Raw genomic sequence first — 27929 nt, forward strand, 5'->3', positions numbered from 1 at the left:
CAGGTTTAATTCTGTGGCAAAGGCCTTGGCTTATGGCTTCATTAAGCTTTATGAATCACTGTGTTCGCATCACTTGCGTTCTATACTTAAATGCTTTGCGAATCATCTTAGCATTCACCTTTACATGTTCCCTTCTGTAATAGTAGTAATTAGGGTGCACTCTTGGGGTTAAAAATCAGGGTAATTTGTGCTCTTTGCGATGTCTTTTAAAATCGCTTACAATGTTAAACTAGAAAATTAGAGGAAGGGGGAAAAGACACTTAAGACTAGCAAGAACAGTGTATTGTGCTCATTAGTGGAAAAAGAGAAAACATCAAGAAGTTCACTCCTGCCAATACTGTCACATAATATGCAATACAGACAGGGTCAACACTGGAGGGAAGTTTTAACAGATAATCCTTGACAAGGATTTGGCTGCAGTGGCCTGTGGTGCTGTAGACAAGGCAGATTATTATACAATTTGAGCCCAAAGGAATGATTGTTACTGAAATGCTACAGAGACCAGGTGTATTGGAAAACGCTTCAGATATTGTGTGATTTTGATTTAATTAAATTATAAGACCTAGTTAAGTCAAGACAATTGTTAAAAAAAGGAATTCGGACAGAACAGGCAGCCAATAATATGTGACAAATTGGCTCTAAGTGTTTTTAATTTGAAAGCAATAATTTGTTATAATTTGAGATTTCTGCATTATTTGGAAGATATGACTACACTGAAAAAAATATTCAGAGATTATTGCTTGGATTTACTCAATTTTTTTACGTTAAGTGGATGTAAACAATTTATTGGTGTTGAATTTAAACAAACAAATTAAGTTGAAGATTATTAATAATTAATTTGTTTGTTTAAATTCAACACAAATAAATTGTTTGCAACAGTTTTTTCAGTGTATTTGTAATTCAAAATATTGAGAAATAACATTCAAAGTTGTTCAAATTAAGTTTCTAGCTATATTACTAATACATAGCTAACTACAATACATATATGCAAAAACTATGAATATATAGTATTTACGGTCAGAAAATTACAAAATGTATTCATGGAACATATACTTTTACTTAATATTAATATTTTTTGCATAAACAAAAATCTGGTTCTCAAAAAGAGGACACAGAAAACAAATTATATTTGTGTTTTAAAATGTACTTCATTAAAATGGAATGAAACTCTGTAAGGACATTGGCATGCACATCAATAGCATGATTTAAAAAGCTTAAATAGCCCTGAAGAAATAATTCAAATTGTCTTGTACATGTCAATTGGGACCAACTGGGATTGACAAACAATATATATATATATATATATATATATATATATATATATATATATATATATATATAACTTCTGACAAATACTAATAAAGAGTGATGCCACTCATTTTAGAGAATATGCAGCATAAGTTGTAATATTACAATGTAAGTAATACACTTTACCCATTTTTTATTGCTTACTTTGTCCTAACATGGACTCTAATTAACACTGGAGCAAAATCACAGAATGCCAAAATTCAAACCGTAGTCATAATTTTTGGTGCTACACAGTTCAACCGGATTTAGTAAATGATAAAGGTTAAAGCAGGGGTCACCAATCCTGGTCCTGGAGGGTCGGTGTCCCTGCAGAGTTTAACTCCAACATGCCTCGACACACCAGCCTGGAAGTTTCAAGTATACCTCGATTAGCTTGTTCAGGTATGTTTGATTAGAGTTGGAGCTAAACTGTGCAGTTTGGAGACCCAAAGTACTTTAAATTTTAAATAATAAATGAATAGATAAGTGCACTAATAATACATTTTCTTTATTGGCATTTCATGACCCAATGAAGCACATTTAACACTTAAAGAACCTTTCATAGCACAAAAGGTGTTATAGTGGGAAAAGATTGTAAAACATTTTTTAATCTACGAAAAAGAAAGGTTCTTTAAATAATTAAAATGACTCTACAATGGCATTGCTGTAAAAGCCATTTGGAATTTTGAAGAGCGAACATAAAAAGATCCTATTGCTCAAATTAAGCAATTTAGGGATAATCTGCTAAATTTAAATTGCTTGGGAACTTAAGTTGTGCATGTTAACAATTACATTTTTTTGCATTTTTTAAACTACAAAGAACAATAAAACAAATCCTTCAAAAAAAAAAAAAAAAAATATATATATATATATATATATATATATATATTTTTTTTTTAATAAATCAAGAAGCCAAGAGTTAAGATGGCATTATTCAATTTGAAATTCTACAAAAACAAACAAACAAACAAAAGGTCCTAATAACAATTTCACTGCTCATTGCCTTTAAACAGTTCATTTCTCTTCATTAAGATACACTGCAATGTAAGCAGACCATTATGCACAATTTATGTCCCATGAGATGGAGTATTTGATGCAGCAAACAACCCCACTTTTAGGGGTGAACTGCACTACAGGAACATTCAGTACATAAATGGAGCACCATATCAAACTTGATCCCATTTTTTTCTGACTGTACACCAGATGAGACTCTTCACGTGGCAGGCAAAAACGACATTTGATACAATTGCGCACAGACCGTTTCTGTTTGATAGCTCTCTCCATTAGACCCCATACAGTGAAATATGCAGTGCCAGTTAAGAAGGAAGCCACTAAACTGTGACTGAACACTGAGTGTGAATGTGAGTAGTTCACATACCAATAGAAACATGCACAGTGAGACAAGTCTAATGTTTCTGACACAGCTGGACTGCTTGCCTGTGTCGCTCTTGGCTATATGGATCCAGGTTCTTATTACGCCCTCATCAGCGCTTGCACAATGTAAAGCGCTTGAAGGCTTCTTCCTGACACCTTTCCATTTCCTCACGGCAATATGCAATTATACCTGTGTGCTAGCAGTTAAGACGACAAACCCATTTCTGGGAAAAGTAGGATGTGATTTTGATAATTTCCCTACAAACTGTTTTTTGGTGTGGAGGAATTTTCTATTTGTTGTATTGGGATATTTTTTTTAGCTGTCACACAGGTAACTGCACCCTGTGGTTGCTTCTGTCAAGGACTTTTTTTACACCATGTTTTAAAATTCAAGAGGTAGAGGCAGTTTTATTGCACTCTGTCATGTTGTGAATTAAAAGCCATAAAGCACAATTTAATGAGATTGCCATCAGCCAGGGTCAGTGGTTCACATCTATATAATGAAGCCTTATTGTCTGCCTTAGAACTTTATCTCCCACAAGCTGATATCTGGTCATGTTGGGCTTTTCCACAAAGTTGGCCACTCCAGAGCACAGTTTTAAAGGAGCTGGATGTCCTCATGTTGGGATGAATCAGTGTTATACACTCACCGGCCACTTTATTGGGTACACCTATCCAACTGATCATTAATGCAAATTTCTAATCAGCCAATCACATGGCAGCATCTCAATGCATTTAGGCATGTAGACATGGTCATGATAATCTGCTGCAGTTCAAACCGAGCATTTGAATGGGGAAGAAAGGTGATTTAAGTGATTGAAGGTGGCATGGTTTTGTTACCAGACGGGCTGATCTGAGTATTTCAGAAACTGCTGATCTACTGGGATTTTCACGCACAACAATCACTAGAATGGTCAGAAAAAGAGAAAATATTCAGTGAGTGTCAGTTATGTGGGCGAAAATGCCTTGATGTTAGAGGAGAATGGCCTGACTGGTGTGAGCTGATAAAAAGGCAACAGTTACTCAAATAACCACTCGTTACAACAGAGATATGCAGAAGAGCATCTCTGAACGCACAACACATCAAACAAGGCGAGGGGGGTGGAGTACAGCAGCAGAAGACCACATCGGGTGCCACACCTGTCAGCTGAGAACAGGAAACTGAGGCTACAATTCACACAGGCTCACCAAAATTGGACGATAGAAAAATGTGGCTGGTCTCATGAGATTTCTGCTTTGGCATTTGTTTGGTAGGGACAGAATTTAGCATCAACAACACCAAACATGGATCCATCCTGCCTTTTATCAATAGTTCAATCTGCTGCTGGTGGTGTAATGGTGTTGGGGATTTTTTTCCAGGCACACTTTGGGCTTATTAGTACCAATTGAGACTGATTGTGTCACAGCCTACCTGTGTATTGTTGCTGACCATGTCGATCCCTTTATGACCACAGTGTACCCATCTTCTGATGGCTACTTCGCACCATGTCATAAAGCACGAATAATCTCAGACTGTTTTTTTTTAACATGACAATGAGTTCACAGTACTCAAATGGCCTCCACAGTCAGTAGATCTCAAAGAGCACTTTTGCGATGTGGTTTAACTGGGGATTTGCATCATGGACATGCAGTCGACAAATCAGCAGTAACTGAGTAATGCTATCATGTCAATAAGGGCCAAAATCTTTGAGGAATTTTCCAGTACTTTGTTGAATCTACTGTATGCCACGAAGGATTAAGCCCATTTTTAAAGCAAATGGGGGTCCTAGTAAGGTGTACCTAATAAAGTGGCTGAGTTTATATATTTACAGGTACGCAGTCAACAATTATTGGTGAAATTATTGTTCAAGCAGCAACTACAAAGCACTTATGCTTTTGCAACATTTTTTTTGTGGTAATGGTGGAAGATTTAAATCAAGTTCCAAAAATTTAAAACTCTGCTATTTTTACAAAAGCTCAAAAAAAGCATATTTTTTTCAAATAAAAATTATCTATCTTCTGATTCAGTTTCATAAGTATGTCTATTATTAAATCGTAGCGTGTTGGATTTGAGTTCTTTAACTTAAACTCTTTTAAAAGTTTAACTCGATCTGATTTGATTTAATCCAACTGGTCTTAATGGTTAATCAGTGAATCATTTGGTAACAATCAATGCATTTCCTTATAGATACAGATTTTTCTTTATGGCTTGCAATTTCCAAAATGGATAATTAAGCAAATGATTTATTGTTACAGAATAAGCCATTTAAAACACGTAATAACTACTATGTTCAAAGTGTGTGTGTCTAAGAAACAGAGCTAATGAGAAAAGGGAAGAGAGAGACTAGAGATTTGCCACTTGAGAACTAGAGAGGATAAGAGAGATTATACAATTCAACTACGTTAGTGCTTTTTTCCACATGATAGTTGTACATTTGGAAAATTGTTATGCAAAAATTCGAACTAACGATGCTTGAAACACTCATAGTCAGATATCAGATATACTGAAGTATATTTTTAGATGGATGGATTACTCTTTAGTGTTTGGACTCACAGCAGTGAATATTAAAACACATTGAACTGATTTGAGCTAATCTGAACCTAAACACTGAAAACTGAACTACACTGTTTCAAGTCACTATAATCTTCTGTGAAGCTGCTTTGACACAATCTACATTGTAAAAGCCTATACAAATAAAGATTAATTGAATTGAATATTTTTAGTAAACATCATATTTTCAAAACAAATAATTACTGAAATAAGTAATGAGAACATTCGATTTATTCACTGAAACACAACAGCATGAAGTCATGCCACATTAGCCATATTCTATCAAAATGAAAGGGCAAATGTTGTTATAGCCATTAAACCGCAAGAAATAGTTTAAAGAGTTTGCCTTTTTAGAGGGTAGAGTTGCAGTAATGTGGTAGCCTCTGCCATGGTTAGGCTTCTGTTTACAGGATCACATGACTTACTCTTGTGTAAAAGGTTGTGCTTAATGCTGTCAGCCTCCCTCAATCCGCATCTGATCAATCTAATGTTACATATACAGTTGAAGTCAGAATTATTAGCCCCCTATTTAATTTTTTTTATATTAATATTTCCCAAATTATGTTTAACAGGGCAAGTAAATTTTCACAGTATGTCTAATAATATTTTTTTATTCTGGAAAAAGTCTTATTTGTTTAATTTCAGCCAGAATAAAGGCAGTTTTAATTTTTTAAAACCATTTTTGGGACAAAATTATTAGCCCCTTTAAGCCAATTTTTTTTCCGATAGTCATTTTAAGCTGTATAGAAGTGTTTTAAAAAGTATCTAGTAAAATATTATTCACTGTACTGCCATCATGGCGAGGATAAAATAAATCAGTTTTTTGAAATGAGTTTTTAAAATTATTATGTTTAAAAATAGGTTGAAACAATCTTCCCTGTAAAACAGAAATTGGGGGAAAAATAAACAGGGGGGCTAATAATTCAGGAGGGGTAATAATTCTGACTTCAACTGTAGTTCATTTCCTCTACCTTTAACTCTATCCTGACTATATTTTCCCATAGTTTGGGCTTCAGTGTTTCAATAAACATGAATTTTACACCGTTTAAACTGGCTATGCCTTTCTACACAGTAACTCAACCCTTATTCTGCAGATATTTGGTTATTATTATTATGCTTATACTTCAGATCCCCACAGTGATGAATACCTGGTGAACACATACACACTTTGAACAAAGAGTTTAAAAATGTTTTGTTTTTTTTTTGCAAACAAGTTTATTAAAATTACTAAATTGATAAAACTGCAAACAAGTTTTACAATAACTACATCTATTAGAATGAGATTTACAGTAATCTAGATAACATAACCTATGACCTATAACTCATTGATCAGTTTGAATGAATTGTGAATTTAAAGACAAACATATGTAAAAAAAAAAAAAAAGAAAAAAAAAGAGGTGCAAGTAAAACTATTTATAGAATGATGAAAGGCAGGGACTTTAAATCAAACATTTATATTGATGAAACACATATTCTGTATTGATTGAATATTTATTCATTTTCTTGTCGGCTTAGCCCTTTACTAATCCGGGGTCGCCACAGCGGAATGAACCGCCAACTTATGCAGCACGTTTTTACGCAGCGGATCCCCTTCCAGCCGCAACCCATCTCTGGGAAACATACACACACACACACACACAATTTAGCCTACCCAATTCACCTGTACCGCATGTCTTTGGACTGTGGGGGAAACCGGAGCACTCGGAGGAAACCCACGCAAACACAGGGAGAACATGCAAACTCCACACAGAAATGCCAACTGATCCGAGGCTCAAACCAGGGACCTTCTTGCTGTGAGGCGACAGCACTACTGAAATCTTAGAAAAAAAGTGATGCTCCATTGTAATATGGATCATACAAATTTTGATACACGATTTTAAAAAGTATGGGATTGTAAACTGAGGAGAAAGCACAAAACTGCAGTATAGATATTTAGTTAGATATTTCATGGCCATACCTTTATCAATGCTTCTGATGACAAACTGGACAGAAAGGAAACTCTTAAAGGTGTCAAAAGTTATCTTTTAGACATTAAACAGAAGAACCACGTTTGGTTCCCTTACGAACCTTTCAGTAATTAAAGCATGTGATCTGGTTTTGAAAGTCTGACCAGCAGCATTGCAAGTGTAATGAGTCTTTTCAAAGTACACCTTTCATGTAAAAAAAAAAAACTGCACCAAAAGATTAACTATGATAACTCCTGTATGCCTCAAACTGTTTTTTAGCCTCAGAACTAATTCCAGCTGTTCAGATGGAGGTGTTTCATCAATTATGGATGCTGTGTAGTTAAAAAGGAAATAGGCTGTGAGGGGAAAAATGTGCAAAAGTAGCATAAGGTGTGCGTGGCACAGTAAAGCTGAATCACTGTCATTGTCTTTGTGCACATTCAACCGCATCAAGCTTCTGCAAGGTCGAGAGCCGAAGACAAAACAGTATAGAGATTCTATCAGTCTACTGGAGCTCATTATAACATAAATGTGTCATTAAACACAATATATTAAATCTGAATGCCAAAGACGTGGAAAAAAATGATAAATAGCTTAATTGTAATGTAGAGAGGAGAAAATGAAAAACGGCACTGTACTGAAGTTAATGAGCCAACAAAGCTAAATTCAAAGGGAACATGAAGCAGAGCTGATTACAGAAGATTCCGTATCTGCTGTCCCAGCAATACATGAATGATGTGATTACATAAAAATAAAGCAAATTAAACAGAAAAAAATAAGACAGATGTATAGAAAAACTGTAATTATCCTACAGTGCTGTTGTGTACATTGATGCAGTGTGGTCTATCTTATCCTTTGAGAGATAATTTGTGTTTTCCCTGTTTATCCGCAAATCATTATGAAAATTGCATTAAGCAACCCTTGCTTGTGGCTATGGACTCATAACAACGCTAAAGAGAAGGTGTGGCTCCACTTGTTTAGCATGTTTCAACACATGAACCTAAATGAGCCCGGTGGTGAAAATAATTACAGCTTAATTCAGTGTTGGAATCCGTATCAAATGTGCAAGGCCAGAATGTCACGCAGTCACGGACAACTGCGGCTCATTGTTCTGAGCTGTCGATTTTTTTATATATACCTATTTTACCACTTCATGGCAGTTTGATTGTACATATTTCTTTGAATTTAATGCTGATTCATTGTGAGAGGGTCACTTTGTTACTGCTATCTGTGAAATACATGTTTAGCTGGTTATTGTTAGAAATTTAAACATCCCTGAGCATCATCATTTTTTTTTTTTTGCTCGAGTTCTAAAATTGATCCTAATCTACAACAAACATTTACAGTAGTTGCATTTAACCTGTATTTAATCTTAGAGATCTACCCACTGTTATTTAGCTGATGCTCAAAGAAAACACATAATCATCGCAGGCGCCCAGGAGAGGGGCCTAAACTATAAGCATCATTGTCTGAAATCAAGCTTGGGGTTTATTGCTCATTATACAGACTTGGTCTGACAACATGATTAATATGTCTCAATTTAAATGTCTGAGGTCATGTTCTTGATAAAAGCTTCTCTATTAGATGTCTTATGCCACAAACCCACAACCTGCACAAGCAACATGTTGATCTACTTCTACCATGGAAATCGAATGCAATTTATTTTTATTTGTTGGTTAAATCTTTAGTGATGATTGATTTCAGCATGTTTTGATCCTCCAGAAGCAAATAAAAATAAATAGATGTAATGATGATAGACAATCAGTATTTTAATAAATTTACTTTTTTAAACAAGCAACTAGCAACAAACACAATGTGGTCAACACCATAACAAATATTCACAGCAACACTGAAGTGTTAAATCAGCATTTTATGGGTGAACACAGTCATTAAAAGTTAAGTTACTTGAATTACTGGCATGAATTAGCCCAAAATATAGGTCTACATATAAAAATCAATAAATACTTATCAATAAATATTGAAAAGATAATAAATTACCTCTAAAATACTTACAATTGCAAGTGAATAAATAAATAAATAAATAAATAAATAAATAAATAAATAAATATTTTAATGTGAACCTCAAACCAATTTCTTCAGCTGCTCTTAATTTAGGAAATATCACCATCTAGTGGTGATCTGTCAGACATACTAGTTTCCTCCAGAGCATTTAATTTAGTTCTGAAAATGTGTAACATATATTGACTTTTTTAGAGCAATTAACAGAAAGTTAAAGGATCAACAAATTCCCTCTCTAGCTTACAAAAGGCACTGGCATGTACACAGAGGAATGTCTTTTCCTTTTTAATGTTCTTTTCATGTGGTACCACCTAAAAATGAAATATGGAACACAAATTAAAATTAAATTAATTAACATAAGTATTTTGGCCTTGTCAACCCTTTAACTGCCCCACCAAGAAAAAAAATGGACTGCATTTAACTCCTAATGTCGCTAGTTAACACTAATGCATTTTTTCAACACATCTCATAATTTCTCAAATATCAGCCTCTACCAAATGGTTGATATGTCGGTTTATGGTAAAAGTGACGGAATTAATACATATACTATGAAAAATCTGAAAATATGAAGTGTAAGACCAGTTTATTTAAAAACAATCAAAATAAAACATTTTTGAATATTGAATCATTTATTTTTTGAAGTATGCCATAAAATATTTCAGATTCTCATTTAACTCCGAGTATATACAGGAATCAGAAAGTAAAATTAAATACATTTTATGGCCTTTTTTAAGACTCTTTCCTAAAGACCTTATAACCACTTTTCAACCGGAAACACTGGAAAGTTTTTAACTTACTGTATATTTTACTAAATATTAATGTAAGAAAATAATCTAGAACTAAAACATTATTTATATACTGAAACAAAATCTATTGATTTTAGCTAAATCTATAGTGGGATTTTATTGATTTCATAATTACACAACATCCTGATATTCACAGCTTTAATTCATGCAAACTTTAGTATACAACCATACATTACACAATCAAAAATTATACAAAATTTAATACCATGCAAAATAGCCTTTTTAATACTTTTTAAGGGCCTTAAATTTCTCTACATTGATTTATCAACTTTTAATACTTTTTTAAACCTCGCGGACATCCGGTAACATGTTTTCTTGTTTTTTTTTTTGTTATTGTTTATTACCAAAAAACAAAAGCAAATTAATTGTAGTAGTGCAACAGTAGTTTGTTTGTTTGTTTTTGTTTTGTAACAATGCTGCGTGTAAACCATTATTTAAAAGTCATCCTTTAAATGACTTTAACAGTCGTTTTTTAAAACAGTCAAAATATAGTCAACCATTTGGTAGAGCAGGCAGTTAAAGGCTTAAGACTAATATATACAGTTGAAATCAGAATTATTAAACCACACCCATTTTCCAAATGATGTTTAACAGAGCAAGAAAATTTTCACAATTTGTCTGATAATATTTTTTTCTTCTGGAGTAAAATCTCATTTGTTTTACTTTGGCTAGAATAAATAAATGGCTAGAAGCAGTTTTTAATTAAAAAAAAAAACATTATTAAGGTCAAAATCATTAGCCCCTTTAAGCTATATATTTTTTCCGATAGTCTACAGAACAAACCACCATTATACAAAAACTTGCCTAATTGCCCTAACCTGCCTAGTTCACCTAGTTGTTAATTAACCTTAAGCTGTATAGAAGTGTCTTGAAAAATATCTAATAAAATATTTATGCACTGTCATCATGGTAAAGATAAATCAGTTATTAAAAATGAGTTATTAAGAACTATTATGTTTAGAAATGTGTTAAGAAAATCTTTTCTCCGTTAAACAGAAACTGAGGAAAAATAAACAAGGGCACTAATAATTTAGGAAGGCTAATAACTCTGACTTCCACTGTATTAAATATTAATTAATATATTAATGTCAGGTAAAACAAAAAAGTAAGATAACTATGGTCAATATTTTATTCTCAACATTTTCTTTACACAGCTTTTTCTTAAACATAAACTTTAGTCTGTTATAACTGAGCCAAAATCATATGCACATAATCATAGAGCCTAAACACAAATACCTACAGACTTATTCTAGCTGTTTTAATTTTTAGGCTATATATATATATATATATATATATATATATATATATATATATATATATATATATATATATTTTTTTTTTTTTTTTTTTTTTTTTTTTTTTTCCCCCACGAAAAATAAATATTAACACGTAGTTCAAATGAAGACTCTAAAAATGCTGTTTTTTGTTTCATGAAAAGAAAAATTAATCACACGGGCGTGAAACATGAGGGTGTGCAAACATTGACGCAAGTTAGTTTTTATGATGTACTTTTTCCTGCAGACAAATGCAAACCTCATTTGCTTCTGCTCATCTGCCTCAAGGCGAGTAATCGCACTCTGGTGACCCTGTTCTCCTCTACCATTCTCTTGATCGTCCTCAACACATCCTGTTTTGTTTGGGCCTGACAATGAGGTAAAAAAAAAGAAAAGAAACAGGTCACAAAAATAAAATGCCGTAAATCTCTGAAATCGTACTAAACCCACCATTTTATTTTCGCTTCGAGTCCTTCTTGACGGAAACACAAAATCATCAGATAATGGCTCTACAAAAAGCATAAGCACATTTATATTCTAACGTTTCTGTACATTAACAGAGTAACGTTATGCAAAATGTGTTGTTTGACCTCACAGACCTCTCGCTGTATGTCTGGCGCGCTGTGGTTTTCTGCCGTTAGATTCTCTCAGATTAACCGACGACTTTTTCTTCGAGATCCCCACATTCGAGTAAACCCTCAAAAGGTGGTGTATTTTCACCTTTCTTGAAAAGCATGGTGTTATTTCAGGACTAGTGTCAAACATAAGTGGAGTTCCCTCTTGAGTCATCGTGTTCATTTTCTTTCTCAGTTTGTTTTCTCCGTTTCGTCCTGTTTTCTTGTCAGGTTGGAACGGCTGAGAACCAAAGAGCGGTGTGTAAAGCAGTTTACGGTAAGTTGACATTTTAAACGGCGACACAAATCTTGACTTTACAAAATAAAGTAGTTCGCGTGTTGAGAAAAGGGACAGAAGTTTCTTAGAAAGGTCACGAGTTAATCAACAGTACTATCATGTATTAAAATGGCGGCACAAACGCTACTATACTGTAGGCCCTTAAAGGAGCAGTAAATGCAAAAATAACAGTTCATTAATAAGCGATATTTGTCCACAAATGTTATCAAATATTATTTTGTTTCAGATCCACGACTTAATTGTGGCAGAGACAGAATATGTAACGTTACGCAATTAATTGTTTTTCTGTCATTTTGTTCCATTGTTCATTTAACGTTACATAAAACTCCCCATTAGTTTTACATCAAATATGTTTCCAGTGGCATGTTTCATGCTTTATGACGACACACTGATGAATTATGAAATTCTTTTCATTTTATATTTCCTAACACACTAATTTTGTGCTGCCTTTTCACCATTCAAGCAATTGTAATTTATTAAATAGGCTCTCAGTGAAAAGTATTGTAAATAGGTATGAATTGTGAAATATGTTGAGTTATGAAAAATAAAAATCACAAAATATTTAACATTTACTTAAAAAAAAAATCAGTCGAGATACTAATCTAAATAACAAAATGTTATTTTGATTAACACAACGAACGTAGTACATAGATTGTTTGATAAACCTTATTATAAATCAAATCAAACTGCAATATAATTGATTTGGACATAAAAATAATTATAAATGGATGTTCACTTGTTTTTATGCATTAACAAAAGTCACGCCAGAGGGCGCTTTTTCCATCTGCAATAATGGTGAAGGCGGCCTTTAGTGCCTGCATTAAAAACCTTATTCAGATTTAATATAAACTCAGTTTTTATATATACACACATATAAAATAATGTGCATTATAGCACAAAGGGCTGCCAGTATTGCGTTAGAAGTACCAATTTGCATATCTCATGCATACCTTCATAAAAGATCCATTAATATGGCCTTACATTATAGTACAAATAATCAATCTCAGTAATTCCAGAATCAAGGTCTCACTGTTTTGTCCTCATCATAATCATAATGTTGTTTTTGCATGCTGCCTCAAAGAAGCTAAAAATAGGGTTGACCCCATTCTCAGACAACGTGCCAGCAGCTTAATGCATTTCCAACTGCGCTCTATCAAAAGATGATGCCTTACACTTTTGAAGGTTGAGTTAAATTAACATTAATTACAGGTACATTTTTCTACCATGTTCCATTCCTTTAAATGGACGAGACCCACGTCATTTCCTGCAATCAAGTTTATTCATTCAACATTTCACATTACAAATACTTTAAGCATTCTGTTATAAATATTTAACCGCAAATAATCAAGACTCAACTACCAAAGCACATGTATGACTAACCCAACTATAAAATGATATTTTTTTCTCTTTACATAACTCCATATGGATTTAAAATATAAAAATTAAAACTTAGAAATGACATAGCAAAAAAATTATTCCTCTTATAAAAATCTATTGATAAATACACCTTCCCATACACAGTTATAAACTATGTAAATTTAAATAAGCAGTTACATAGATAGTTTTCTGATATTTTGTTTCTTATCCTTCTGTAGACATGAAGCACAATATAGTGATTATTAAAACTAGAAAATCTAAGTGTACTGATCAAAAACTATAATCAAAATGACAATTATTACATTCCAATTAAAAATATATCAGTAAATGGTCAAAACATTATTCACTTAATATTTACATAGTTTGTAATCACAGTAGCATGAACTCAAGTAGGAAAATATGTGAATACATAAAAGTAAAAACACCTATATATATATATATATTAAGTAGTTCTTTTTTTACGGTATAAATCAGAGAACGATAAAGGATATGATGGCTGAAGGAGGGTTCTTGAGGTGTAGAAGTAATGGATTTGCACGTAGTTTATATTAAAAGTAGGTCTCTGGGGGAAAAGTATTGCACAGATCTCACTGTCAATATTTTGAAAGTGTTTTCAAGTAAACCCTGAATCAATACGTGACTAATCACCCTCTTTTTGTCAACTAGTAAATACAGTAACATGGGTTATGCACCGTTTGTGCATGGGGAAGGTACACAACTGAAAATGTGGCTAAATGTTTCCCACAACATGGCAAAAGGTTTGAAATTAAACTACTATTAAAAGAATGAAACCATAACTTAGATTTAGCTCATGCGTACCTACTGAATTAACTTTACCTTGTTGCCTCTCTGAATTATACACAACAGTAAACATTAATATTTTTAATATGGAACATTCATTATTGTGATACAAGGTGCATCCTAACATTACTCTAATTTACATTGTTAATTATTTTCTAAAGCCAATAATGAGGGATTATCATCATTCTCATAACTGATAACGGGTAGGTACCAGATAGGTATATATTTGTTTTTCTACATGTACCACACATTTTAAGGAATTTGTGTCATGCTAGATTATTTACTTTGCCCATTAAGACAGAAATGAACACTGTTTGCATTTTGCAAATATTAGATATTAGTTTCAACAATACAGTCACCTAAATATATATATATTCATATATGCGACAATCTAGGGATTTCAGCACGTAAATACATAGAAACCTAAACAAAATTATATTAGCATTTTCTTTTCTTTAAGGTATGCGCTTGCGTTATAACCAGATCTCTTAGTAACAAAAGGTACAAAATCTATATTCAACAAGTGAAAAAAAAAGTTATCACAAAAGGACTTTCCATTTGTGGAAAAAAGTGACTTGAAAAACAATATTTAGAAAAGTAGTGCATAATGGTTTTACGTCCATGACAAAATAATTAGCTATAAAACACAGTACAAAAATCAGCAGACCATGTAAAAAATAATATTTGTTTTTCAAATTCTTTGAAATGTGCTCAGCTACTGCAATGCTCAGTTAGAACACCAATGAACCCATGGCAAAACCCATGCAGTAAAACACTATCATCAATGCAACACAAGGTAATTTCTCATTAGCAAATACTACGACACTGAGTTAGCTTTTAGCACAAAATCCCTGACAAATGAGCCAAAGTTACTGCCATAACCATTACAAGAATCATAAATACTTAAGTTAATAGAATTATGTTTTTAATCCGTCAAACCAATTACATTTTTAAACTTTCTATCCTGTAGATGTATATATTATATTTATATAATCTTCATTGTATAACCACAGACAGTAGGATATCTCTAAGGCTCATCTTTGGTTTGCCTGACTAAAATCCTGCGCACCAAGCACAACATACAGTCACAGCTTTTATCACTGCATCTCTACTGTCCTTTAACCTGCCTCAGGGTCATCTACGCTTGATTACGTTACAGGTATCTTGGATGTAGTTTAATAGCAATCTGTATATAATGCTACAGGATTGGAAAGCCTGTGTCTGAGCATTTAGGAGAACAACCTCTAAAGGATTTTGACAACTACATCATTTTCCTGCTAAATCACAAAGATCTGCATGTTAGAACCAGTCCACATAATCATTCCTGAATAGACCCCTTAAAGAAAAATATGTCATTTTATATCATTCGTACGATAGCTTGTGGTCTTTTGCAAGCTGCTACTATGCGTTTGTTTGAAAGGAGTAACTAGAAGATTCCGTATTTGCCATGCAACCATTTAAGATTAGTCATTGAAATAGCAAACCTCAACATTAAAGTCATATGAACGAGACTTGAATCCTTACATTTCCAGCCTCTTTGTGAATAGCCTTCAAGTGAAAATGTGACCCATTACGAACAGAAGATGAGGCTCCGAGAGAATAAAGATAGAACAGTAATTCAGAGTCAAGTCAGGCTAAACATCTATATTTTTAAATCTAATGCATTCAAGTCTTCATGCGCACCAATGTAGCTTTTCAACAAAAATCAGGATTACACCATTTTCTTTTAGCATTCTCTTCTGCAAAAAAAATTAAAAACTTAAGAATAAATACAATTTTTTAGACTTAAAAAAGAACTCGAAATAAAAAGGACTTAGCAAAATGAAAAGTGCATGTATACGAATAGCACAGCCTTGACGTCCCGGATCAGTTCCAGCGGAAGGAGATGTGGCGAGGCCGGTCTCCTCCCTCCTTCACTAGAGGCTTGTGAAACTCACGTCCGGCACGCGAGTGAATGGCTGCCCAGCAGTATTCACAGTAGTATTGAAGACAAGTGACATTAGCACAGAAGAACGGAGCGAACTTGCCCCCGCAACGCGTGCCCTGACACTCATCACACAGCTGGTCATCCAGTACATATGGCTTTACTTCCACCTGGAAAAGGCAGACACTTTTAGCTTAGCAAAAATGCAGTAGCAGGCTAGTCCTGACCATGAAGAACAAAAGAATGAAGACCATAATCCGTTTAAACCAGGGGTGTCAAACAAGGTATCTTAAATGGCCCATGGAAAATTATTCAAGCAAAAATATATATAAAAAAAAAAAATTCATTAAAAAAAAAATTCGTTCTCTGCAATATTTTGAGGCACAGCTTACAACAGAAAAGGAGGAGCTATGATGAAAATAGCAAGATGCACATACATTTTGAAAAAGCACATAAAAAAAACATGCGCATAAATGTGGAGGATCAACTTTTTATTCTATAAGAAAAGATGTGCATAAACTATGATGGAAACACTTTTACGAAACACATTTCAGTATGTACATTAAAAATAAAACTATTTTGTTATATATATCATGTGATGATTAAAATGTGTGTGAATGGACAATTCAGCAGGCCGAGCACATTGTAAAACATCTGAAATGTTGTTTTGGTCATTCTAAAACGCCTGAACCATTTCAGTATTAGTGTTATGATATTATTAATTACCTCCAGAATTGTCAAGAGTGTCTGTGCTCTGCGTCTGACGCCTTTAAATGCCACCACGCGTTCATTGTGTGTCGGCATACAGTCTTCGGAGTCATTTATTAAATAATAAAAAGACTCATGCAGCTTCTCCTACCACAGTAAATTCTGTTTTTACTTTTTATATTTGGCACCAGTTACTCAGGAAGTGACAATTTTGTTCTTCGACTCATTGGATGAAAACGCTGCTTTATTTGCACGTCTTTTATGCAATATTCCAGTTATGTGCATAAATTTAATTAACATCTTTGGATGGAAGCAAAGCTAATGTCTGCTAGAATATAATAATTGTGGTTTTAGCAATGTATATGCAAGATACACGTCCAGTCTATGAACATCCACTATATGAAGTGTATTAAAATGCAGTTAGTGACCCTATAATGCCTCGCGTACAAAACTAAACTTTATAAACCGGGTGCTCCGGTTTCCCCCACAGTCCAAAGACATGCGGTACAGGTGAATTGGGTAGGCTAAATTGTCCGTAGTGTGTGGTTGTGAATGAGTGTGTGTGGATATTTCCCAGAGATTGGTTGCAGCTGAAAGGGCATTCGCTGTGCAAAACATGTGCTATTCATTCCACTGTGGCGAATCTGGATTGTTAAAGGAACTAAGCCGTAAAGAAAATAAATGAGTAAATGATGGTGGTTACTGTAAGCACTAAAGTTTAACAAATTCAGCCAGTACATGGGGACACTCTCTCAACTTAATTTGAGTTTGACACTCCCAATTTAAACAAGTAAACAGTTGCAATGCATTATGAAATGTAATTTACAGTAAACAATCCATCTTTTTTAGCCAGAAAAAAACTAAGATGGGATTTTTTTTTTTTTCAAAGTAATTATTCAAATAGTAACAAATAAACAAAACAACTGTTCTGTGGCTTCATTTAAATTGAAATATTTTAATAGAGTAACCTTAGGAACCAGACATACACCCATTTGAAAATGGATTGCTGAGCAATAAATGCTGACTACTTCACAAAAACTAAACTGAACGATCTGATCACACAGAGAGATTCAGAGAATAGAAAAATAGCTACATCAGGTGAACAGATCTGTGGTAGATGGAGCTGAAATTTGATATAAGGAAGAACTAGCAGAAGTTAAGCAAAAAGGGCTTGACTATATCAGTTTGCATAAATTACATTGCTTTAAGCTCTAACCCCCACTCTCACCCGTTTATCGATCTCTCCATGTTGCAGTTGCACAAAGCGAGCGCTGATAGCAGCAATGTAGCTCTGCTGATTGGAGAAGGCCACCCGTCCAGCCCCTTTTGGATACTTCAGCTCAGGGTCTGTGTCAATGCCAGCATAGCACACCCCGCCATACAGTCGGTCCATAATCATCGCCAGTTCCACTGTGATGAAAAAACAACAATTGAAAAAAAAAGGATTATAATAAGTGGAAGAATCACATTTAAAATGGCTTTTAAAACAATTTCAAGTGCATAATGTAAAAATCAGTATACAACAACATGAAAACATTTAAATGTACTAGACTTCACATGGTCTGAAACAAATAGATTGGATTTACTGTGTTAACTAAAAAGAAAACTTTTGACAGTTCCTGGAAATATCTGGAAGCCAAACAAACCAGCTCGTAGAGGTCGTGGAACTCCCCCAACAAAGATTGTTTTTCTAGGGTCAAGGGGCTGAGAGCCATCCATCACAAAATCACTGTCGTTCAAATTCCAGGGTCGTATCTGGACCTAAAGATACACAAACATAAAACCATTAGTTCGCCATTTTCTATACAGCAAACACCAGTGAAATGTCATCAAAACAATGAAGCTTGTTTTTTTTTCCACTTTAAAATGCTCCGACTGCTTTCACAGAAGCTTAAAAATAAATAGGACCAGAACAACAGGCTTTTAATATTTTACTGATGGTTTGTTTGTATTGTCATGGTAAGAAAAAGGAATACGGTCTGCAGATAGAAATATTAAACTTTTAACATTTATTTTGCTAAAAACTCTAAACTGCATTTGGATTAACAGTATTAAAAGGTGCTGCATGTTAGTTTTTGACTCTTTTAAAGCATAAAACAACATAATAATATGTTTGCAGATATTTAAGAAATTTGCCAAGTGAACATTCTAGTTCATCCGAAAAAAACAATGCTGAAGTCACATACTCTGCTTTGAAAATGGGCGTTCCATGCCAGAAAGCTATCTTGGTTTTAGTTCTTTTTAACTCGCCCAATGCCAGTTTAGCCCATTATATTTTACCACCCTGGGTTGCCTTGGTGGAAAACAGCGCATTTCATGCATTCATTCATTCATTCAAAGGAACATGTGCCCGTGACCAAATGCGACCTCCAGTGGATAGTAGCAGACTCTGAAGAGACAGACTCATTGTTCCACATGAGGTTATTAATTAGCATATATATATATATATATATATATATATATATATATATATATATATATATATATATATATATATATATATATATATATATATATATATATATATATATATATACACACACACACACACACACACACACACACACACATTACGAGCGTAAACAATAGCTAAGCAGGTTACATTGTAACCCCGTGTCCTAACAACACAATTTGCGTTGATGAGCATTTTGACTGTTTACACCAGACGAAACAAAACATAATCTAATTAATACATATTAAACCTCTTTTATATTGTTAATTGTAAATGCTGAATCATTGATGCGTGTTAGGCTGATAGGTGAACTATCTGCTGCTTCTTTCAATAGTATGGCAATAAATGTCATGTAAAAGGGCATTCAAACTCAGATTTTTAGCATTTAACATTGAATTAAGCACATGACGTGTACCTGGGGTGATCACTGTCAAGTTGAATTTTAACTGAAAATTTAATTTTAAAAGTGTGTGATAAATCTTCACTAGTTCCAGATGAGAATTACTAAAAATCATAAAGACAAGACTTTGAATCTATGATTAAAAAAAATTGTTTCATAGGCTATGTATTCCAAAGCAAATATAATAGCATTCGTTTCTGCTGTAAAAAACAAAAAAAAAAAAAGAACTGAATTTGTGAATTGATATTCCTCTTCTTCTTCTTTTTTTTTTTTTTTGTGGTTCATCACAAATACTAAGGATATACAATCTTCCATATTGAATCTTACTGGTTTGTCTTTGATTGTAGGGCTGGAAACACAGAGATACAGCTTCCCATCCTCTTCCATACAGGCGTCGATCAGTGCCTGGACTGAGCTCTCGTCTTGAAACAGGAGGAACGCATAACCTGAAAGACAACAGGTTCACTCAGAGTATGTAGGCAAAAAAAGCAACCAGTCACTCACAATAACCTTGACCTGCAGCTTTTCCAGTGGTGATATTCATCTTGAGTTCAGCTTTAAACAATGGGTTTGCCATCTACACACCCACTTAGCAGTACAGAATTGAACTGAAACAAAAGAAGCTGATGTCTGCATGACTCATTTCTTATTCAGTGTGCAGTCCTTGCAAATGATTCTGAAACTCACCTTTAGGTGGAAAATAAGATTTGCTTTCTGCCTTGTGGGGCCAGTCCACAAACAAATGTCCAAAGCGTCGGAAACTGGCAGTTATCTCATCTGAAATTGCATACACAATACATATGAAGAATTTGTTTTGGTTGCTGCACAATATAAAAAAGAAATAATAATAAAATTAAAAACAACACAGTACATACACAAAGTATTCATAGTGCTTCACAGATTTTTTTACGTTACAGAAATGCATTAAATTCATTAATTTGCTCAAAATTCTACACACAATACCCCATAATAATGACATATGAAAAAATATTTTAAATTGTTGCAAATTTATTAACAATAAAAAACCTGAAAAATCACGTGCACAAGTATTCACAGCCTTTGCCGTGAAGCTCTAATTTGAGCTCAGGTACATTCTGTCTCCACTGATCATTCTTGAGACGTTTCAGCAGGTTAATTGGAGTTCACTTGTGGTAAATTCAGTTGATTGGACATGATTTGAAAAAGGCATACACCTGTCTATATAAGGTCCCACGGTTGACAGTACACGTCAAAGCACGAACCAAGCATGAAGACAAAGGAATTGTCTGAAGCCCTCTAAGACAGGATTGTCTTGAGGCACAAGGCTGGGAAAGGTTACAGAAAAATTTCTTCTACTCTGAAAGTTCCAATGAGCACAGTGGCCTCCATCTGTAAGTGGAAGATGTTTGGAACCACCAAGACTCTTCCAAGAGCTAGCCGGCTATCTAAGCAGAGTAATCGAAGGAGAAGGACCTTAGTCAGGGAGGTGATCGATAACCCAATGGTCACTCTGTGTGAGCTTCAGCGTTCTACTGTGGAGAGAGGAGAATCTTACAGAAGGACAACCATCTGTGCAGCAATTCACCACAGGCCTGTATAGTTGAGTGGCCAGACGGAAGCCACTCCCCTCCTGGAATTTGCCAAAAAGCATCTGAAGAACTCTGATCATAAGATACATTCTGATCATAATACAAAATTCTCTGGTCTGATGAGACTAAACGTAATGCCTGGCATTCACTTCAAAGAGTTCAGAGAAAAACAGGCACCGCTCATCATCAATGCAGCAATGCACAAAGACATCCTAAATGAAAACCTGCTTCAGAGTGCTCTTGAATTTAGACTGAGATGATGTTTCATCTTCCAGCAGGACAATGACCCAGAGCACACCGCCAAAATATCAATGAAGTGTCTTTACAACAACTCTGTGAATGTCCTTGAGTGGCCCAGCCAGAGCCCAGACCCAAATCATATTGAACATCTCTGGAGAAATCTGAAAATGGCTGTACTCCGTTGCTTCCCATACAACCTGTTGGAGTTTGAGAGATACTGCAAAGAGGAATGGGCAAACATTCCCAAAGACGGGTGTACCAAGCTTGTGGCAACATATTCAAAAAGACTTGAGGCTGTAATAGCCACCAAAGGTGCATCAACAAAATATCGAGCAAAGGCTGTGAATACTTATGTACATGTGATCTTTCAAGTTTTTTATTTTTAATACATTTTCAACTGTTTCAAAAAATCTTTTTTCACAATGTGTTATTACATGTAGAATTTTGGGGAAATCAATTAATTTATTCTAATTTGGAATAAGGCTGTAACAAAAAATGTGGAAAAAGTGAAGCGTTATGAGTACTTTCTGGGTGCACTGTATATATTAGGGCACTATGAAATCTGGTCTATTTTCTCGTCAAATTCAGCTTGCTTTCAGGTTTTGTTTTTTTTTTATTAAAAAAACATTTTCCCCAGCTTTACATTTTCCCTGACTCATTTTTATTGGTTAAAATAAATGGTAATATTTCCAGCTAATTCAAATCATGAGACTTCAATTTGACAACTTAAACCCTATGAAGCTCTACTTTCAAATTCTCCATTATTCCTGTTAATTTTATTATTACTACCAGTACTTAGAGAAGTAAATCTGCAAATTATTTTTTGTGTTTGTGTACATATAACATCATAAGATGCCAAATTATACATAGTGACACTCAGAGCAGTAAATATTCATTGTCACTTTATAAAGGCAGACAACAGATGGTAAAAATGCTAAAAGCATCAAGCATGCTTGAATATGGATATAGTAAGTGAAACCTCACCATTGACATTAACATGCAGACTTCATATTTAAATAGTCTTTTTGCAGTTTAACATATAAAAACACTAGTCAATATATTTTGACTGAGTATAACACTGCAATCGTTTTTTTAGAGCTAATTTATTTGTATGACTGACACCTTTTATTTCTTAATACCTTCGTCTATGTCTGGAGGTAAACCACCAACAAAGACTTTGCGAGAATATCGCTCGATGCGTTCACCATTCTGGTGAGGGAAACTGTGTGGTGAGCCCAGTCCACTCAGACTCTGATCAGACCTCTCATCTTCGCCATAACTCCGCTCATCCTCCATGGGAAACAATGATGAGTGACCTGCCACAAAATAGCCCCAAAATCCATTCAGTGTAATTAATACACTTCCTCATTTGAATACAATGAGCAAAGACTCTAAACACAACAAGAGTACAAAAGACCTGCCTAGGCAACCAACACAATTTAACATAAGGCATGCTGTAACTTGAAAAGAAATGACATGAACCAACAGATCAAAGATTTAAATGTAATTCTGAGAACTTTACCTCGTCGCCTCCCATAATTCCTTGCTGCATGTCAAATAGGACAAAATAAAAGTGTCTTATTAGGAAACACTTAGAAATTGCTATCAGATGCTATTAAATAGTCAAACGCTACCAAACACTGTTGGTAAAATTTATTACCAGTATTAAAATAGTCAATATTATAAACATTTAAGAGCACAATTGGAGAGCATAAGGTAACCGCTATCCTATTATGAACAAGAAAATACAATATAATTTGGTTTACCACATTTTTGGTTTAATTAAATATATTTTGTTAAATTAAGTATTCATTAATATTATGTTTCACTATGACTAAAATGTTTACATTAGCATATATAAAAGGTGTGGAAACACCAAACCAGGTTTGTGCAGAAACTACATGTCAAACTCTTTACTGTTTGTCCTAGGTTAGCCTTCAAATCCTGAAGGGAGCTTAGTTGATATATTGAGAAAGCATTTCAATGCCTTGTGCACATCTGTGGCTGTGCTTTCTGAAAAACTCATCCTATGGCATCAATAAATCACAAAACTGTAACTTAGAAAGTGGAGATGTGTATGTTACTTAAATGCAGCAAAAGGTTACAGTAGCTTGCATGTCAGTTTCTATTTGGCTGTAAATCAAGCATTGATACAGCAAATATGATACAAATATAGCACATATAAATTGAAAACTGTATATCTGATCTAACACATGCTTTAAGAGAACAAACAATACACTAAAACTGCTGTGCTTGAGATGAGATTGCATATTAGATCTAAACTGAAATATTCAAATGGGGCACTAAAAAACCTTATCTAAATCCAGCTACCAAATCTACATTTCCATACAGGATGTATAAAATACATTTACATATATAGCACTCATTTATTCTATAACAAGTGATAAGACAATTAAGTTTCTGTGCCTTTGCCTAAAAATTCAAATGATTAATCATCAAATGCAATGTTTACTTGTTAAAATAAACATTATCTATCTTGAATAAATAAGTTACAGTATACGCAATGACTACTACCAAATTACCTTTCAAAGAATCCTGTTCGGCTCTCATGATGTCGATTAGAGAGTTCTCTAGAGAGTGCATGCTGAAACCATCAAAAGACCGGCTACGCTCCTGCAAAAATGACAAGGAATATGTGATCAGACCCCATCATTCAGTCTTAACTAATAAATAGATTTTGCAAAACGGACAAAGAACTTTGAGAAACATCAACTGTTTTCAAAACACCATGCTGCTGGCATAATCGTATAGCTTTGTTTAGAACTTGAACATCAGGATCAGTTAAATCTGCATCTAGCTTGTTCACGAGATCCCTTCAATCCAGCTCATGTCTGACACAGTTTGAAATGTACATTACTAGCGCCATTTGATAAATAAAATCATCGTAGAAGGCTCACTAAGCCTACACACCTAAAGAAAAAGTTAATTTTCGGTGTAACATCTGTTTATTTTGCAAAACAAACAATTTCTACACTGGTCACCTGATTTTGGGTGCCCTCATAACCTGGATTGACAACAAAATCTTTTATTTTGATGAAATGCACTTTTGCCCTTGGGAGTTTTAGCACAACAGCCCTGTGCTTACCAAGAGAAAAAGCCTTTCAAACACAATACAAGGTTTGTTCTTGGTATTAGGCAGCAAACTGAACTGGGAGGACACTCTGAGCATGTGAAACAGTGAGCGTTTTCACTGTTACCACCATGGTTTGAGCAGGAACATAATCTTGCTGTGTACCAAAGCATATAACAATGCAGTTCAGTTCACTGGTAACAGGTAAAGCTTACCGATGCCAGCAACAAGCTACAGTACCACAGTTGCTAGATAGCTCAGAAATGATGTCTTAAAAATCCGAAAACATTCAAATCACAAGATATTGTTTATGAAATTATCTGTGGGTGCTCCACTGTCAGACACAGAGGCCTCTTTGACTACATTTTGAAAAGTTCCTGGTATTTATGAAAAAGTTCTTATCTGGAATAATTGGTAATTGTGCTGACATAAGTGGTTAACTAAGAATCACAATTTCCAGTTCCCCTCCTGTTGCCTGTGCTGCGTGCCATCCCCTGACTTTGACTCACTCATCCATGTCTTTTTATATCAGTGACATTCACAGCTTCCAGAAGTGGAGCAACAGCACAGCTTTACTCATCTAAGCTTTGATCTATCACAGCTATATTATCTAACAAAAAGGCCACATGAGCGCTCTGTCACTATCAGATTAGATTAGGCCAAAGGGAGCAAATGCAGAAAGAAAAAAAGCAACATTTGTTTTCATCTCATCACCAACACACACACACACACACACACACACACACACATTTGCAAACTAATTAACTCCAAACAATGGTCCCCAATCAAAATCATCAAAAGCACACAGCTAGCAAAGATCAAGTTTTAGTTACCTGAAATGGAAATATGCTTTCATTGCGGTTTATGGTATCCTCCATCCAAGGTTTAGTGTTGAAGCCAGAGTTGTTGCGGGGATACTTCTGCGTTTGGGTCTGGTTGTTTGGGAACGACTTCTTTAAAGGTGAGATCGAGTTGAGGGGATTGACCCCTCCTCTGCGATATTCCCGTCCCTGAGAGCTACCCCAGCCTCCATACCCTCCACCTGGGCTCCAAGAAGTCGAGGAAGGGGTGGAAGAGGGGCTTTGATAGCTTCCCCAAGGGGATGGAGGCTTGCTTAGGTTATTCCCCAGATGGGGCAACTGGTTGAAAGCAGCACTGCGGTGGGAGAAGGGAGGTGGATGAGGGCTAGCAGAAGACCTGCGGTGTTGATTATGAGGATGTTGAAAGTGGGGATGAGGAGATGGATGGTGTTGAGATAGAGGCCCAATCTGGTGGGAGAAATTCCCCCCAAATCCTGTGCTAGTGTGATGAGAGAAACTTTGAAATAGCAGCGGAGGAGGAGCATTGTTAGTAGTAGCAGCCTGATTGAAAAAGCCAACCTCTTCAATCAAGGTGGAGGGATTGGGGGGCATAGCAGTGGACCAACTGCTAAAGCCGGTGAGGGATGACGAGGAAGAGCTACTGGATTGTGCCAGAGTACCAATTCCAGTAGTCTCCTGGTAGTCAAACCCTGATAACACTGGAGATTCAAGCCGCAGCGTCTCTTTTCCATTAGCATTCTCCATGGTACCCTTCTCCAGCTGATTCTCCTCTGGCAGGGCATTGTCCAACTCAGATATGATTCCTGGTGGTTCCTGGTGACCTGGCGGAGAGAGTGTTTGCTTGTCTTGTCCTTCCTGACTCTCTTGTTGCAATTGGGGAGCCTTGGACATCTCAGACTCCAAAATATCATCTTGCATGTTAGAGTGGGGCGTCACAGCTGGAAAGAGCCAAGCAGACCCAACACTTCCACCATTGGTAGTGTTGTTGTTGCTGATGAAAGCTGGGGGGCTTGGTGGAGTGGTCTGGTGGTGGACCGTATGCTGCAGTTGTGGATGGATTCTTACTGGGAAAACTGATTTGTTTGCGGCGTTGTTTTTAACCAGAAAGCCGTAATCCCCCATTTATGTAGCCTAATCAGGTAAATCTTCACTTGTGCTTAATTCCCTCAGTTTGTCTCAATACCCTAGTGTGAGAGAAAAAATAATGCTTGAATCAAATTATTCAACCATTATGTGCATATTCTGTTCATCACCACACTCACATCTATGATCATCATTTAGAAGCAACACAGTTAAATAATGGATCAATGTATTTTGCAATCAATATTTATGGAATAAAGGAGGAAAACAAGCTGCATTGAGAAACGCCAAGGGGAGTGCACCGTTGATTTCATCGACAACATTTCTACAAAGCAAAACGGGGTCGTCTTTAAACACATCACGACAAACCATCATGACACAGGCCACCTTATCTAATAATTCAGCACGCCCGCTGATGGAGGATTTCCACGCACGCATTTTCAAAGCATTGTCATCGCAAATGTTTCAAGTAAAAGCAAATGACCTACCGGCGTTCTTCCTTATTTCAGCAATGACCTCCTCTCTCTCAACCATTTAAATACAGGAAAATGTTGATGACGTTTCAGTCTATGTGCGATAGGGGTAGTGTCCCCCTCGGTGCTAATTCTACCTTATAAATTCTCACATTTACAGTGTCTCGTCGATTAAATCCAACGGGTGCGATGTCAAAAGACACTCGGTGAATTTCTAATACATTTGCTTCATATGCAACGCTAGATTATTTTAGATCTCTCACAGCAAACGCCAGCGTTCGTGTTCTGCTTGCTTAATGACACCGTGCATCGCAGTCGGCGTTTTAATCAAGACAGCGGATAAAACGATCACGCGTCATCGTCGGCCAACAGTTTACGCTCGACGCGTTTTTTGGCTAGATTTGCTAAAGACTGTTCAGAATCAACATTGAGAATGATACAGGTTTTCTTACGTTTCCAAGTTGCAAGGACAGGCTGCAGATGACCATGGTTTGTGAGTGTTACAAGCGACCGACCAATCCGGTTGAACTTCCGTCTTTAACCCCGCCCTTGTATAGTAGAATCTCCGCCCAAGTTTGGGAATGCGCGGTGTTTGATTGGAACTGAGAATCACAACCACACCTCCTTCTCAACCAGTTACTTTCTATCATGGAGAGAAGGGTGACTGTACCTGCCCAGAATGTAAATACATATACGACCGGTTTGAAATGTTTAAATATTTGCAGTCTACACGCTGTCTTAGATTGACATTGATCACATTCCTAAACAACTCTATATATATATAACAATAAATAATATGCAGAATGAATACTGACTGCCTGCACATGTCTTTAAAGGGTCTATAAA

At 35.2% G+C, this 27929-nt stretch overlaps 2 protein-coding genes and 1 long non-coding RNA gene across 17 annotated transcripts in view; 1 reads left to right on the plus strand and 2 right to left on the minus strand.

Moving 5' to 3' along the window:
• Positions 1-8936: 8936 nt before the first annotated feature.
• On the minus strand, positions 8937-12250 carry si:ch211-277c7.7. Its single transcript, NM_001346205.1, has 4 exons — positions 11836-12250; positions 11687-11745; positions 11496-11604; positions 8937-9467 (listed from the first exon to the last, which is right to left on the minus strand). Exons 1-3 carry the CDS (start codon positions 12137-12139, stop codon positions 11497-11499), a joined length of 471 nt encoding a protein of 156 aa, NP_001333134.1. The 5' UTR covers positions 12140-12250; the 3' UTR covers positions 8937-9467; position 11496.
• LOC141377516 (uncharacterized) overlaps positions 11718-27929 on the plus strand; it is a 113928-nt gene continuing 97716 nt past the window's right edge. For 5 of the 8 annotated variants that reach the window (XR_015507453.1, XR_015507452.1, XR_015507450.1 and 2 more), the window contains exons 1-3: positions 11808-11941; positions 12082-12127; positions 20158-20281. This is a non-coding gene — a long non-coding RNA (uncharacterized LOC141377516). Of the gene's footprint in view, positions 11942-11995; positions 12128-20157; positions 20282-27929 lie in introns of those variants that run through there. The other 3 variants (XR_015507448.1, XR_015507447.1, XR_015507449.1) reach the window with 2 other exon arrangements.
• cpeb4a (cytoplasmic polyadenylation element binding protein 4a) lies at positions 13409-27608 on the minus strand. Of its 8 annotated transcripts, none has more exons than XR_015506662.1 (10): positions 27536-27608; positions 25543-26714; positions 24162-24252; positions 23141-23164; positions 22758-22934; positions 20498-20587; positions 20138-20418; positions 18605-18719; positions 18187-18368; positions 14393-16420 (listed from the first exon to the last, which is right to left on the minus strand). XR_015506662.1 is itself a non-coding variant. In XM_087280309.1 (10 exons), the coding sequence occupies exons 2-10, from the start codon at positions 26650-26652 to the stop codon at positions 16193-16195; spliced, it is 2136 nt and encodes a 711-aa protein (XP_087136435.1). In that variant the 5' UTR covers positions 26653-26714; positions 27536-27608; the 3' UTR covers positions 14393-16192. The 8 variants fall into 8 exon arrangements, 4 of the variants coding, with proteins under 4 accessions (NP_001338649.1, NP_957275.2, XP_087136435.1 ...); XR_015506663.1 differs by having other exon boundaries at positions 27099-27608; XM_087280309.1 differs by having other exon boundaries at positions 20138-20256.

Source organism: Danio rerio, chromosome 14, assembly GCF_052040795.2.
Source record: "Danio rerio strain M-AB ecotype USA chromosome 14, GRCz13ab, whole genome shotgun sequence".
NCBI classification, from domain to species: Eukaryota; Metazoa; Chordata; class Actinopteri; order Cypriniformes; family Danionidae; genus Danio; species Danio rerio.